Source organism: Lepisma saccharinum, chromosome 13 (genome assembly GCF_977018435.1).
Source record: "Lepisma saccharinum chromosome 13, izLepSacc3.1, whole genome shotgun sequence".
NCBI lineage: Eukaryota > Metazoa > Arthropoda > Insecta > Zygentoma > Lepismatidae > Lepisma > Lepisma saccharinum.
In genome coordinates this window covers 4,060,937-4,074,348 of record NC_139241.1, presented here as the reverse complement: position 1 = coordinate 4,074,348, position 13,412 = coordinate 4,060,937, and the positions used below count along the sequence as shown (strand labels likewise).

The window sequence follows — 13,412 nt, the reverse complement described above, 5'->3', positions numbered from 1 at the left end:
TAGTCTAAGCTATTGAAATGGAGATACTTTCTTTTAGTTTGGAATTTATACTTATTTACCATTATTTTCTAATCTTTCAAAAGGATTTTATTTACAGGGAACCATGAAACGTGCAGCGTAGTCATCGAATGTCATATAGAACAGTTATCTGTGATGTTCTTGCAGCTGGCGAGCTAGAATTGGATATTCAGGCAAGGAAATAATATTTCTTGATTGTAAGCAAATATAAATATTTTTAGTTCTAATAATTGAATCCATTCTTTGAAATTATTCGTTTAGGTTTGGCCACTAACGATTTATGACTAGTTTGAGCATTCCTTATCCTTTTTTTCTTGAATCTCATCCCAACATTAAGATGCAGAAGACATTTTTTGGATACATTTTTCGAAGTTCCATCTGCATATTTAAAGTCACACCAGAAATTAAATCTAAAAGATAGGTATAACAAGATTTTTTGGAGCGAATTAAGAATATTTTAATTTTTGGTCCTACTAACTAAATTTGGCCTTCTAAACACGAATGTGTTGTTAAAATGTGGGAGTCACGTCTGCGGTACTACTTTACTATACCTGAGACACCTGGGAATCATTTCTTTCGCACTTTTTTACATTGGTAACGTACTATTCTGCATTCCGGAACACTTATTTAGGTGAAATAATTGAATTTGTTAGGAAAGTAATGTATATTTCTTACATTTACGAGTATTTACTCTTCTTATTTATTTCCACACACAACATGGCGATAGCTTACCGTTGATCGTTCCTTGAGCCAGAAAAACCATTGACGTTAGCCCAAAAATTCACGATAGCCCCACAAACCATCACGGGGACAAGGTATGCCTACTAGGTTAGGTTAGGCCTGTTAGGTTTGGTTCCATTAGCACTCCTTTCCTTCAATTTAGCATATACGGACAATACGAGAGCGTATTGTGCTCTCATGCAGGAAGCAAATGGCGGCAGCAGCAATAGCGCATCGGAAATAGATTTTCGTACAAAACCACATGCATTCGCATTAAAATGAATCAAAATTACATTCCCGAACATCAACAATGCTACAGAAAATGATTTGCATAAGTACTTTCTCCTGTAAATTTGAAGAAATCTGTCTCAGGTATAGTAAAGTGTTACCACGTCTGCAAATAGAGAAAAAAACCGATCTAAGTTCAGAATAATTTTTTTAAAAGCTGTATTGCATTGTTTTACGAACAAAATTTCGGTAAATGTGCGATATAGCCCGGACGGATTTCTTCAAATTTACAGGAGAAAGTACTTACTGAAATGAGTTTCTTTAGCATTCTGGACGTTCTTGGAGGTATTTTCTTTCACGGAAAGTAAAACCTTCGTAGTTTAATTCTGCCGAACAAGAATTTATCACATTTTACGTAAGAAATTGGCATGCCTGCCACATTATGCCATTGTTTCCATTGTGTGCTTGCAGATGGCGAGAGCGTTGAAAGTCACGCGATCTCTTAAGTGTTTCCAAACGTGCCTTCTTTTTACGAAAATTTCTATTTTCGCCGCGCTTTCTTTTTTCGATGAATTTAGGGGTGAAATGAGTGCTAATGGAACCTAACCTTGTGTGAATGGTTTGTGGGGCTAGCCGTGGATGGTTTTTGAGGCTAACGTCAATGGTTTGTGGGGCTACCCGTGGATGGTTTTTGGGGCTAATGTGCATGCTTTGTGGAGGTAAACATGAAAAAAAAATTGAAATAGTAGGTAATTTTCCGTCATGAAGGTTTGAAACATTGCTTGCGGACTGAAAATCGACAAAACACAAGCTGGCGCGTCATGACGCGCGATGATCCATTACGAGTGCACACCATATTGTCTATTACGGAATCGGGTAACAGTTTACTATACCAGAGACGGATTTCTTCAAATTTACAGGAGAAAGTACTTACGCAAATCATTTTCTGTAGCGTTGTTGATGTTCGGGAATGTAGTTTTGATCCATTTTAATGCGAATGCATGTGGTTTTGTACGAAAATCTATTTCCGACGTGCTATTGCTGCTGCCGCCATTTGCTTTCTGCATGGGAGCACAATACGCTCCGTATTGTCCGTATATGCTAAATTGAATGAAAGGAGTGCTAATGGAACCTAACCTAACCTAGTAGGCATACCTCGTCCCCGTGATGGTTCGTGGGGCTATCGTGAATTTTTGGGCTAATGTCAATGGTTTTGGGGGCTACCCGTGGATGGTTTGTGGGAAATAAGGAACAACAGTAAGACATTATTTGGTAACAGTTTCATGCATCGGAGACACATTTCTTCAATTTTACACAAGAAACTACTTACGGAAATGAGTTTCTCCAAGGTTTACAACCTCCGTCGATATATATTCTTCCTAAAACTTCATCCTACAATGCAGCAGAACAATAAATAATCACTTTTCATGTAATAATATTGCGCATTTTGTGAAAATCGACAACATCATGCCGTTGTTTCCAAGATGTACCTGCAGATGGCTCTAGCGTCGGAAGTCACGCGATCTCGCTAGTGGAATCAGGGTTTCCAAACGCGTGATTTTTTTCGAGAAACGTGATTTTTTTTCTTCGAGAAACGCGCGGTTTTTTGTCGAGAAAGGAAAATGGTTTTTCGATGAATTTAGGGGTGAAATGGGTGCTAATGGAACCTAACCTAACAGGCCTAACCTAACCTTGTGTGAATGGTTCGTGGGGCTACCCGTGGATGGTTTTTGGGGCTAACGTCAATGGTTTTTGGGGCTAACGTGAATGGTTTGTGGGGCTATCCGTGGATGGTTTTTGGGGCTAGCGTCAATGGTTTGTGGGGCTACCCGTGCATGGTTTTTGATCCCCGGTTTTTTACAACTTTCATGCACAATAGAGTTGGAAACATTGATATTCGAAAACAAAAGAAGCGTTACAATTCGCAAAGCAAGCGATATCGCACCGTGACGTGCTTTCCGTAGCATTAAGGAAAATGGTTTATTTTAGCAGAAAAAGTGTTTGTTTTCGTGCAAAAAGCATATTGACACCTTCCACTATGTTCCGCAATACATAATTGGTAAGTACAAACCACGAGAAAGACAAAATATCAGATTTAAATGTGTCTCCGATGCATGAAACTGTTACCCATTATTTTAGTTAGAAATTCATTATTTCACCTAAATAAATGTTCCGCAATGCAGAATAGTACGTTAGCAATGTAAAAAATTGCAAAATAAATCATTGATAGGTGTCTCTGGTATAGTAAAGTAGTACCTGGAATCGGAACAAGTAAGACAAATAATCAATCGTAATATGAAAAGTTGACAGTATTTTATGGAAGAAGGCATATCTTCACCTTAAAGAATGTTCCGCAAGGTAAAATAGGTAAGTACCAGTGGTAAAATTAAGGAAATAAATGAGTGAAAGGTGTCCGAGCATTATTTACCAAAATTTCAACTTAGCTAACCTAACCTAATTTTATCGGAAATGGTACGTGGGGCTACGTGCATGGTTCATGTGGCTACCCATTCATAATGTACTGATCAGAAGGCCAAACTTAGTTAATCTACCAAACATTAACGAAAATCAAGATACTTTCTTACCCTAACTTTACCAGAATAGTTTGGTGTCAATATCAGTTAAATCTTTGGTAAGACTCCACTTTACGTCCTTTTCCTAAGGAATACGTGTCATATATTGTTGGAAAGCTTATTGTATAAGGAATTCAACAACGTAAATCCCAAAGCGAGGAAAAATTACCTGGAGGAGGAAATCGATAAAAACCTATGGTGTCCGGATATGCGTAATCGAACATACTGAGGAAATTTTTCGATGATGAAGCATTTTATTTAGGGGTGAAATGAGTGCTAATGGAACCTAACCTTACAGGCCTAACCTAACCTCGTAGGCATACCTCGTCCCCTTGAATGGTTCGTGGGGCTACCCGTGAACAGAAAGTGTAAAAAGAAAAAGGTACTTTCCTGAAGAGATGCCGGCTGTCTGCAAGCACGGTTTTGAATGATGCACTAAATTATTACTGGGGATAAACATATTTTACATTACAAGTTTTTGGAACCTGTTCTTCTTCATGCAATCACCACGCAGAACGCAAATGAGCAAAGCACACACATTCACAACGTGGACACAAAGACGATCCTGCAGTGTTGTTAACTCCCATCGGCAGTGGTGGGAAGTAGCACGCTACTGTAACTAGCTACAAAATTTGTAGCGTTAGCTGTAAGCGGCACTACATATTTTAAATTGTAGTTGTAGCTGTAGCGAAGCTACAAAATTCCTGTATTTGTAGCGAAAATTTCGCTACAGCTACATTTTTCTCAGCATTTTGAGGTAAATTTGGAAAGTGGCAACGGCGTCAAAAATAAACAACAATATTGCTTACTTTTGCAAGAGATTCAAAAAGACAAAGTCCATTACATGGAAATACAGATAATCTAGATTATAAATATCTGTGTAATTTATTTCATTAGCAAGTGAATAATTCTAAAATCCAGATAACTAACTGGCATATATGAATATGTTCTGGCTAACAGCTGTTTCTTTTATCTGCATCACTATTTTGTGGAGAATCATGCCTCATTTGCTACACCACCAGGAAGAAATGCAGCAGTTTCCGCCACCCCTGGAACAAATCCTGTGGATATTGATGGCATAACAGACAGCAAAATATTGATAATTACTTTGTAAAACACAACTTACGGTGCAAAAACGAGCAATCAATGGTTCAGTACGTTAACAGCATTGATCATTGTCAGTGTATAGGATCACACCGGCAAGGAATTGTTGTTACAAGAACGATAATGTTTCTGGAATTACAATTATTTTCATCATAATGTGTGTTCGCAAATTTTTAAATGACAATATGTTTAGAACACTCGAGTTTGCACATCAGTTTCCTCAATATATTTTATCATATTGTAAAAGAACGTACGAGTTATTGACTTTCCTGCAGAAATGACAATTTTCTTTTGCTAAAATGCACAGTTTTCAAATGTATGTTTTTTCCTACGTTTGCGTCCCTTTTCTGTAACTTTTTCTAATCATGGCAATGAGGATGCATTGTTTATTTAGTTATGCTCTAATCTATGGCCATTTTCTGCCACTTTTGGCTAATTGTGAGAATGAGGAAGAATGATGAATGATGAGCAGAGTGGGGAATGAAGGAGCAGGAGAATCCGATTCTCCCAACTAGTCGTCTTTCCTAGGTTTTGTTTTGAGTCCACTTTATGCACAGATCAGCTGATCGAGACTGATACGAACCACCGTGTGCCCTCCGCCAGGTATCGAACCTGGTCCCTTTGAATACAATGTTACAATTACAATTTCCACTATGTCTTTGGGGAAGCATTTCCAACATAAAAACTTACGTAAAGCATTGCTCCGCCTGTTTCTAATTTATACCATTAGAAGCATCCCTTAGCTATCCTCAAGGTTCGAGCAAATATCCACCATCCCCAAAATATCATTCTGTTTAAGTTAAGAAGATTAAATTGATAAATATCACATTTTTATCTTATTCCCATTTTGCACAACACGTTATAGTTGATTTCGATACATGTGATATTCTTCCAATTAATTTTAAAAATAAGTCTGTCACATAAATATTTTTGATATGACAATAAGAAACAACATGGATACTTGTAAGACCTAGTTTCTTGAATTGATATGCCACTTACAAAGGTACTTTATTCTCAAACACTTTAGTAAAAATATGAAACTGAAGTAACACTGCTATGAAAATTATAGAATGAAGGGAATCATGGTAATAAATAACAGAATCAATTTTTCAGTACGTACAACTATCATACTAGGGCTTCTTTTGAATAGCCATATGGTTGTTTTTAAGTTTTTAATAACAGAAGTAGCGCAAAAGTAGTGAAGTAGCGAGTAGCGAACAGGAATAGCGTAGCGAGCTACTTTCTGGTAAATGTAGCTGTAGCGAAGCTACATTTTGGAAGAGTAGCTGTAGTTGTAGCGAAGGTACTTATAAAATGTAATGTTCTAATCACTGCCCATCGGTTACCACAAAAAGGCAATAAGGACGTAGAGTCTAGCCATTTCCCAATGAGCACATGTCACAAAATATAAGTTTTGTAGCACTAGCTTCCTCACTGCACAAAATGCCATTTTTCTATAACACTCGAACACTGTTGCCAAACCTACCTCTCATCAAAGTCTGCATTGCCATGCTTCAACGATTAATGATCTTCAAGTAACGAAGCAACAACTAATGCTGTGCAAGTAACGAAGGAACAGTGTGGCAATGCTGTAGACAGTGCAACGAATGCTGAATGTCACTTGTTCATATCATCAAACATGGTTATGTTTATGTATGGAGAATGATTGCGGTAACGAAGAACGTAATTTTGCAACACATATAGACGTAAGTCTACAATTTTTTCACGTGACCCCCAAATCTTAACTACAGATACGTTACCAGGACTGCATATTTAGTGAGTATAGGAAGTAGGAAAGAAATGGGAGACATTCTCTGTATTCTTAATTCATACCGAATTTTATGTTGGCTTCGTATTCATAGAAGAAGTGGGACTGCAAAACTAAAGAATTTAGATTCCAGTGATGGTTGTGTGCATTTAGTTTTAATGAAAACAGTTAGGCCACATTTATAGAGTAAACATCGGTATTTTAGTTTGAGAAAACTGTGAACCGTGGCATTTTTAGTGTTGGTCTAGATTTTGAACTAAAAATACCTCCGAAAGACGGACGTACTGAAACTTTTTTCCAGTGAAGAAGGGGATGGGGCAAACAGCAAAAAAGTCTAAATATTTAAAGAAAAACTGTTTTTAATATAACCCTTAAATAATGTGTTCAGTAAAATTTAGTCCAGAATCACAATAATATAAAGTTATAATGTGATACATTAACATATTTTTAAAATTTAAATTTGCTGTATTTTAACATGTGAACAAACATTTAATTTCCAGCAAGAGAATGTACAACATAGAGAAGTCTCCAATTCCTTTACTACTTCTTATTTTCACTAAATATGCAGTCCTGGTAACATATCTGGAGTTGAGATTTGGGGGTCACGTGTAAAAATTGTAGACTTACATCTATATATGTTGCAAAATTACATTCTTCATTACCACAATCATTCTCCATACATAAACATAACAACCATGTTTGATGATATGAACAAGTGACGTTCAGCATTCGTTGGGCTGTCTACAGCATTGTTACACAGTTCCTTCGAGGAAGATGATGACAGTAAGAATGGCGAGGTAAAAGAGCATGAGGAATGCGGACTTTGATTAGAGGTAGGTTTGGCAATTGTGTTAGAGCGTTCTAGAAAAATGGCATCTTGCGCAGTGAGGAAGCTAGTGCTACAAAACTTATATTTTGTTACAATATGTGCTCATTGGGAAAATATTTAACTGATATCCCCACGAAACTTTTTTCGATAAGGTTAGGGTAAGAAAGTATGTTGAATGTAGATTAACTAATTTTGGCCTTCTGATCGGTACATTATGAACGGGTAGCCCCACGAACCATTTCCGGTAAGGTTAGGTTAGGCAAGCTTAGTTAAAATTTTGTTCGTAAAACAATGTGATACAGCTTTTTTAAAAAAAATTCTCAAGTTACATCAGCTTTTTTCACGATTTTCAGACGTGACCCCTGCATTTTAACAACAGATTCATGATTAGAAGGCCAAATTTAGTTAGTGTACCAAATAGCCTATTAACGAAATTGGAGATATTCTCTATATTCTACATTCGCTCCAAAACTACTACAATTTTAATTGTTGGACAAATCGATTTATAATCACTCCATAATATGCACTCAAATCCTTGACAATTCTTTTTTGATGAACACCTAGCATGCCCCACCCTATCAGCACATCCATAGTCATTGTTACTACAACTGCATCTGCACTCTACACAAAGTATTAAATAATCTTTCCAGTGTTTGGAAGTAACTAGTTACAAGTAACTCAGTTTTTACTGTTTTTTGAGGAATTGTAACTGTAACAAAGTTACTTTTTTAAGCAGAATTAACGTTTCAACAATTACTTTTACAGTTATTTTACGACACTTAAATTGCAAACTTGAATATTTGTGAGAAGAGAAGAGCTAAATTTGGCAACTTTAAAGATTTTCGTGAAAACACCTAAGCCAAAATTTCAAGGCTGACTGAAAGCACAGAAGCCAACTATCTCCTTGTTTCCTTGGTAAAAAAAGGTTTGAGAAAATTGTTTAGTCCCAACTTTCTACCGATTTCCTATCATAAAATCTCCTGATGTACTAAATTGGCAGGATAAAGAAAATATAAGAGGATGGATCGTGGCATGATTGTAAAGAAGCTTGCCGCTGTGTCGGATACTCTCTTTCGTTTGAAGAAGGTCCGCTGATGAAGCAGAAATTGGATTTGGACATATTTTATTTTTATTTCCTGAAAACATATTCCTTTGAATTCGATTTCCCTCTCTCAGGGCCTGGCTTTTGCAAATAACGCTAGATTTTACTATTATGCCAAAAACAGTGCCTAATGCTAAGTGCCAACGAAGATCAAACTGTGCTTGGTTTAGTATCATTTTTCTGAGGTTGGCATCGCTGATTGAGGAAACCCTTGGTGGTTCCTCGACTGTCGCTGATCTTCGCAACCTCCCCCCTTCCATTACTCACCCATCTGCCTGTAGGATGACCGCCGATCTTCCTCAGCGAGCGGCAGAAAAACCCTTGACTATCATGTTTGGGATGCTGCTGGAGCAAGCAAGAGCAGTCAACTCTTGACAGTAGCTAACCTAGGCAATTGTACTTGCATTGCGCTCATAATTTTATAAGGAGCATTAAACTCCTAAAAAGTAGAGAGCTAGAAATAAGTACAAATGCACTTTTGGAAGTTCCTCACTTCCTACATGGACAAAATTCTGCAGATGGTTTGTGAAAATCTTATTTAGTGATGCTGTTATTACAATTAATACAAACAATTTAAGAAGCGTGGATCCAGTTCCGTGAATGATATTGATACAACAGTATACGGCAGAGTCATGTTACAAATAACAAAAGACTCAATGTTCGAAAGACAATAAATATGCTGTGAGCCAAATTAAACATGCACAGCATGCAGAGTAAAAATTGATTCTAATGCCGCATGAGTTGGATATGACTCGCGCACATAACATAATTAAAAATAACAATTTTTCATCTTATCACCAAGAAACATGTTGCTTTCAACGTTTTTTATTATATTCTCGAATAAAAATATTGGTACCCCAGGGATTTTTTTCTATTCTGGCAGTCATGTTCAGAAGGTAATTATGAAATATTTTTTAGCATAAAACGACCCCCTAGAAGGCCATGTAATATCCAGCCCCCTTCTGAAAAACAAAAAATGTGTCCGCTAGTGTTTGCGTACATATATTAAACTTAAGAAAATATATTTAACATGATACAGTAGAGTTTCTCACCTTTTATAAATTGATTCTTTTACAGCTTCAAGATGGGTAAGCATTTTGGCCAGTTATATTACATGCGGGGGATTATCACCTACAAGTTATCACCTTTTGAGCAGAGAGCATTTGCTGGCTGGTTGTCCAAAGGCCTTCCGAATACATTCAGGAGGTTCACGTCTTCAGTTTTCCGCTTTGCACCTCGTAAGTGATTTGTGTTTTCTTGTATGCATTCACCCCCTCTTCCTCTTTAGCCTCTTAAGTGTAGAATTTTCTGAACAAGTCAATACTGAAAAATGTAATTTTTTTTTTTTTAAGCAGAATTCCGTTGAACAAAATTAACTGAAATAAAACACCAGTATTTGCCTGCTGTCTTCTTTCATGTAGTATTTTCTGCATAGAATTAATTTTATATTCTGCAACAAATGTAAATAATACAATAGTACATAGCAAGGTCCGTCGACCGCTAGTTTCCCCCGCTCTTGAAAGTCTGGTCATAACACTGTCTTTTTTCAGCCCCCATGTTTACAACCCCAGCAGGGTTTCTGTGACGTCATCAGGATGAAACTTCTCCGAGTGTCTGGTATTTCCAGCATTCTAAAGCACACATTGCGCTTGCTTTAAGAGGAGAAAGACATGTTAAAGAGCAGGACAACACAACTTACATATAATACATAAATGTAATTGTGGATAGAAAAATGTAAGTAAGCAAAGGCATAAGTTTACTGATGGTTTATACTGGAAAAATAGTAAAAACAGCAGCTTTGGAGACAATGGGGATTGCTTCATGGTATTTCTCCTTTACATTTTTAAATCCTGCCATTCAAATAGAGAATTCGGAAAAAATGCTCTTGCTTTACAAACAGTGGTGGCGATTAGAAGGAGACTTGGGGAGGAATCCCCCCCCCATTTTTTTATGATTTTTCTCCTGCAGTATGGCTTCCTCGATGGAGTAGTGGTAATGTCATTGGGTTGTAATCAAGGGGTCCCAGGTTGGATACCTGTTGGAGGCACAAGTTTTTTGGATCCCACTTTAAACTGTAGGTCCAGTCCCGATTAACCTTACTGTGCATAAAGTGGACTTAAAACTCAAACTCCGCAATGGCCTCATAATGCATTGTCCAACAATAGAAAGTAAATTGTTCTTTCCCCCCAGTTTTGGCACCCAATCGCAGCGCCGCTACTTTTGTTTTACAAAACACTTCCTGTTGTTTTGTGTTAAAAATTATTTTGTTTTCTGAACAAACAAATTACATACGATGTATAGTTCATGATATATAGCCATACGAAATTTGAGTCCAGCTTTCTGAATCATACTGTATTATGTCACTTAGAAGTGTAGTAGAAAAATGCAACTGAGCTTAGAAAAAAAGACAACGATCAGCACACAACTCAGTATAGTTCTCGGTGCATTTCATACTTTAAAGGGTTGGATACCACCCTCATGCCTAAGCATGTTACAGAAAATTATGTGCCTAATGCAGGGTTAACTCTAAATGGCCACCAGAGCTAAATACAGCCCTCAAAAAAGTTTGTGCAATTTTGGAACACTTGAAGGATAAAATTATTTTAACCCTTTCTGGATGAGTGACGGGAGTAGCCCATTGTACAATTTCTGTCCAATACGACAGACACAGCCTGTTGTTCATTATAACACATGATTGTGAATGATTGACGGGCTATTATCACACTGTTGCCACCGCCTCTCTCAAATTCCAACCACTAGATGTTATATTTTCTTAGTTGCTGAATTTTACTTGTATTTATGTCAAATCATGTTGCACTTTTTTTTTATATATTCTTGAGAATAGCATTAAATTATTAAAGCAAATTGTGGAAATGTTTAACAAGGATTCCAGTTTGGATTTTGCAGTTAGTGACAATTTTGATTCTAATAGAAATTTTAGGGTTATTTTAATTATTTCATTCTAGATTACCTAATGAAAATATATTTTCAGTAACTTTTATACAGTTATTTTTTTTCCTTTCCAAAATTTGTTTCACAAATATAAGAAAATTTTTACAAAATATAACGTACTATGTACCGTTTATCTCTGATTGCAAGACGACTCCGAAACCAAGACGACTCCCCCCCCCTGCATTTCTCAACAAGGGATTACAGGAAAACTATTTTCAAAACTTAGAAATGGTTACCTTATTACAAATAACTGAAGGAGACAAAAGTACCGGTACACAAAAAATAAAGTCAGATATATCCTTTAGCGTAACGTACCACCTTCGTATAGTACGGTATATCACACTTTACTACCAAGTTTAAAAGTGGAATCTACATCATCTCACAACAATTGATAAAAAAATGTTTACCACAACACTCACTATGGGCTATCGTGCAACAATGCTCAAAGCGGATGCGAACATACAAGGCTAAAGCAGTATGCATGGCAGAGGGTAGTGTGAGAGCTTAATGGAAGCTTGTGGTTCTGTTTAGTAAAAAAATAAAATCTTCACATAATATGCTGCGAAAGCAAGATGACCCCATACTTCTGGGCATGAAATTTCGGTAAAAAACCTCCACTTGAATTCAGAAATGTACGGTATATGTATAAAGAGGATGTATTTAGATTTCAGAAAGAAAATGTTAAATAATAACACAGTTAACAACATATAATATTTTGTATGATTTTCTGAAAAACTGCAAAAATGTCTCCTGGGGAAAAGTCAGTATTTAAAGTCTCGTCCAGAAAGGGTTAAAAATGATGAAGCTAGAAATTAATTTTAAAATTGCTTGACAAGGTGTAGAATGGTCCAGTGAGAAAAATGCAAATGTAGAAAAGAGATATCACGGAAAAATGAGATTGATTTATTTATTGTCATCCACCTGATCACATGAGTACAAGCTGATATGAAATAGGGCGCAATTAGTACACAATTACAGTTATAAAATAGTACATAATTGGAGTTGCAAAAAACTGGCTTTTGTGAAGATTCTGTTTGTACCCACCTGTTAACCTAAAGTGACACATTTTTTAGGGTTGGGCAGTTGAAGAATATGGCACTTTATCTGAACATGAGTATATTCCTACATGCATTGTTAATTTTTTTTTTTTTTTGTTTCTTTATCATAGCACTCATCGGAGCTTATCTCGTCTATGATCAAGTGGAAAAGGAACATGAGCAGCTCAAGAGAAAAAATCCAGCAGATTTTGAGAACGATGAGTAAATTAGAATGAATCATATTAGTGCAAATATCATCATCATCTCAGATTGTAAATGTGTTGTATATTAAAAATTATTGTAGTGAGAAGAACTAGTTCCTTTTTTTTCTTCCTACCGAAAACTAGAAGTTGAGAGAGTGAATGCTCAATTGTTGTATGTTGCAAATGAAACTGGGTTGTGTTGGATTTGAATTTTTCTTGAAATAACTACTTACTTAAAATTGTGCTTGTGAATTTTTGATATTGTAGATATTGGCAAATTTATTGCTGGATAAAGATAACAACATGCACAAATTTTACGTATTTTCCCTAAGTCGTTTCTTTACTTTCCTTGCATGCCTCATATTTTAGCTGAAACTCTGGTAACGCTTAATCTTTCTCTTGCCTCATTTGGTGAACTATACACCAATGGTTTACAGCAACAATTCTTATTTATTGTGTACAGGGTGAGTCAAAAGTCCCTAAACACCCACTATAAAATGGTTATGAAAATCTGAATTTTCATCATGTGGGTATGATGGAACCAAAAGCTTTTGATGTTGAAAATCATTGCAAAGACATGCTCTTTCCCTACAAAAAAAAAGTTTTTTTATTCCTTTTTTGGACATTGCCTAAAATTTCAGGTCAATCCATACCAAATGGTCCAATACTGGTTGCTCGACCATTTTTAAAATTTTTTGTTTGTTTGTCATCGTAACCACATACAAGGGTTGTTCAAAACAGGCATTATTTTTCTAAAACTAGACATTGTTTCAAAATGGTGGCCATTTTTGTTTAATGACTTGCAACATTTTTGCCCTATGGAGACAGTTGCGATAATTATGATAACTCAGCTAAGAAGAAATATAAAAATCTGGGTA

At 36.3% G+C, this 13,412-nt stretch overlaps 1 protein-coding gene across 1 annotated transcript; it reads left to right on the top strand.

The window, feature by feature from the left end:
* Window positions 1-59: 59 nt before the first annotated feature.
* On the top strand, window positions 60-12,784 carry LOC145996858 (cytochrome b-c1 complex subunit 8-like). The gene is made up of 3 exons (XM_083133392.1): window positions 60-215; window positions 9,420-9,580; window positions 12,463-12,784. The coding sequence occupies exons 2-3, from the start codon at window positions 9,427-9,429 to the stop codon at window positions 12,555-12,557; spliced, it is 249 nt and encodes an 82-aa protein (XP_082989518.1). The 5' UTR covers window positions 60-215; window positions 9,420-9,426; the 3' UTR covers window positions 12,558-12,784.
* The last annotated feature ends 628 nt before the right edge of the window (window positions 12,785-13,412 follow it).

What these genes read in the sequence shown, in the direction of transcription:
- LOC145996858 (XM_083133392.1), top strand. Translation starts at nt 9,427, where the DNA reads ATGGGTAAGCATTTTGGCCAGTTATATTACATGCGGGGGATTATCACC. An exon ending in AGTTTTCCGCTTTGCACCTC is followed by an intron (nt 9,581 to 12,462) that starts GTAAGTGATTTG and finishes TCTTTATCATAG; the next exon opens with CACTCATCGGAGCTTATCTC.